The sequence below is a fragment of the Montipora foliosa genome, chromosome 1 (genome assembly GCF_036669935.1).
Source record: "Montipora foliosa isolate CH-2021 chromosome 1, ASM3666993v2, whole genome shotgun sequence".
Taxonomy (NCBI): domain Eukaryota; kingdom Metazoa; phylum Cnidaria; class Anthozoa; order Scleractinia; family Acroporidae; genus Montipora; species Montipora foliosa.
Window position 1 is genome coordinate 40,323,143 of NC_090869.1, and position 2,500 is coordinate 40,325,642.

At 43.8% G+C, this 2,500-nt stretch overlaps 1 protein-coding gene across 2 annotated transcripts in view; it reads right to left on the reverse strand.

The window, feature by feature from the left end:
- LOC137998221 (adhesion G-protein coupled receptor D1-like) overlaps positions 1-2,500 on the reverse strand; it is an 18,826-nt gene that overhangs the window by 14,518 nt on the left and 1,808 nt on the right. For both annotated transcript variants that reach the window (XM_068844596.1, XM_068844595.1), the window contains exons 2-4: positions 2,245-2,302; positions 1,546-1,657; positions 994-1,097 (exon numbers count right to left, since the gene is read on the reverse strand). In XM_068844596.1, the coding sequence (XP_068700697.1) occupies positions 994-1,097; positions 1,546-1,657; positions 2,245-2,261 (233 nt within the window). In that variant the 5' untranslated portion in view covers positions 2,262-2,302. The remainder of the gene's footprint in view (positions 1-993; positions 1,098-1,545; positions 1,658-2,244; positions 2,303-2,500) is intronic.

Genomic DNA, 2,500 nt, shown 5'->3' on the forward strand with positions numbered 1-2,500 from the left:
TCCAGGTAGCGACTGACAATTTAAGCTTCTTGCATTTTCTACCGCTACGATGAAGACCCGCTGGTCGCGGCAAACCAGCCAGGTAATTCTGGACAAGCTTTCTTCACCTCACCTTTTCTAGGGGCTTCCCCTTTCCAGGGGCAGGCTGTGCTATCCCTAAAAAGGGCAGCCTGGACACTCACGCTGCTGCCTCAGCTTACTGTTGTCCAGAACTTCAGTTTGGCTGCGACCATCAAATGTGAGCCGCCTACGTGCAGGACTCTTGCTAGCGGCTTCCAGCTGCTCAGACCTGCCGCCGTCACAATCATCCCATCGCCGCAGGACTTTCCCTCTTCACGTATAACGCCTTGCACAGTACAATAGGAGACCGGTGTCGTGCCCCCACCGATCAACCTCTCTGGACCTCCAAGTCGGTTGCCAAGTGGTGCACAGGTGTGCCACAGACATGGCGGACATGGAGGTTGCCCCGCAGTGGCAACTTTCTTGCCTGGTGATGCCATCCGTTGATCATATCGGTTCCTCCGCATGCCATCTGGTGATGCACCATTGACCTTGAAGGTTCGTTTGCCACAGAGCACCAAGGACACCCTGCTGCCAGTCCCCTTAGAAGTAGTTTGCAGACATACCCTGGTCTTGTTCCGTTTTTAGGACAGTGTTTTTCTGTCAGGGTTACTCCCTTAGCCTTAATCTCTCTCAAGACACTCACAAGGCAGTGGGGGGTTGTACTCGTATCCCTGAGTAGGGGCCCTTACCGGGTACTGTCAGCCGGAGCCAGCTGAGCCCGGGTCTCGCGTAGGCAGGGGCGACACTCCCTGAAATAGCACCACTGAACAGGTACTACCCGCTACCCGCGTGAAAATGAAAAGTGAATTGAAAGTGGACGGAAACGATGAAAGCTATAGAAAACTGATTGAGTGAAAAATCAGACGTTTAAGCCAATGACATCATGTTAAATGGGTCTTGAAATGAAATAAAACACGAAACTACACTTACTCAATGCTCAGAAAGACAATTAAGGTGATGATGAGCGCCACTGTCGACACACCACAACCCACGTAAGTAATGATGCTCAAAGCCAGCCGGTCTTTCTTGGAAAGCTGGTGGAAAGAAAGAATAGACCACTTTCATAAATGGCGACTGATTTAATATTCTATTGTATTTATGTTAATTGAACCTACTGGCCTCGTTTTGTTTAAAATTTGAATTTTGCACATTGCAGCGAGGCCAGAAAGGGTTTTGAGCATCAAAACAAAAGAGTATTTTATTGGGCCGCCATTGTGAAAAAGGTCTATATACACAACTGAGACCGTCATATGATTTGCAGATCTACGCCTGGAGTAACCGGAAAATGGAAATGCTTAAAACGAAATGTGATGAGAAGGCAGATCTAGTATTTAGCCTGGAAGCACTAAATTTAGTCTAAAAGTCGTCTATGTAATTTTGTTAGTGTTAACATCTTCATGTAATATTTATTGTGGCAGGAAGGATAACTCGCTCCTTCTCGTATAGGAGAAAAGATTCCAAGAGGATGAGGTATCAGGAAACCTGTGTATCCTTGTGCTTGATAAGCACAGCGAAGCTTGTAAAATGGTTGGTTTCGCAGACAATTGATTCAAAGCTTGAAGAATTTTCTTCGATGCCTTCAGGTGACCATTCACTACAGAGGAAGATTAACAAGAAATTGCATTAAAAGGATGTGTTAAAATAGTAACCATATACATGATACTTAATGTTTAAACCGATTTTTGCATTTCAACATTGTGAGCAACAAGGGCCGTCGCCAGATGGCTGAAACCTTAGGCAAGTTCCCAAAAAAGATAACTGCTTAAGACACTAATTGTTCAATCTATTTTTCCTGTTTTATTTGCTTTTAGGATATTTTCTTTCCTATATTTTTTTTGGTCATTACGTTGTACCCTGTTTTCATGCAGCCTCATCCCGCGAGGGACTTAGGCCATTAAGGTCCATTTTCAAACGTATCCACTGATTTTTACACTGGATAGAGCATCGTGATAGCACTGACTATGGATCAGACAGATTCATGTGTTGTTACATGACATGCGATATTAATGTTCTTTTACCTCAAAAAATCTAAAAATTTGTTAGACAGTTGCGAATGAAAAACAGCCAGAGAGAAGGACCTCAAAGCCGGGCAAGCTTACGCTTGTTTGTCCACAATGTTCAGAGAGGTCAAATGGATAGAATTTTTTTGTCTCCACTAAAAAAAGGTAGGTCATTGGTTACCGTTCATTGTTATTCATTGTTCATTGTTGGAGCACTGTTTTTCACGACCTTCAGCTGCCTGGAGAAACAAGAAAATAGAAAAAAAGTACGCGTAAGACAGCTGAAGGGATTTCTTGGAATACATGGAATACGCTCCGCTCATTGTTAAGCCTTCGGTCGATATAAATAGAACTGCAGCCGTTCTTAATAGCATACATAAAAAAAATTGCGCTTGCAGCATCACAGTTGTGAAGGCACCCAAATTAATAAATTAATC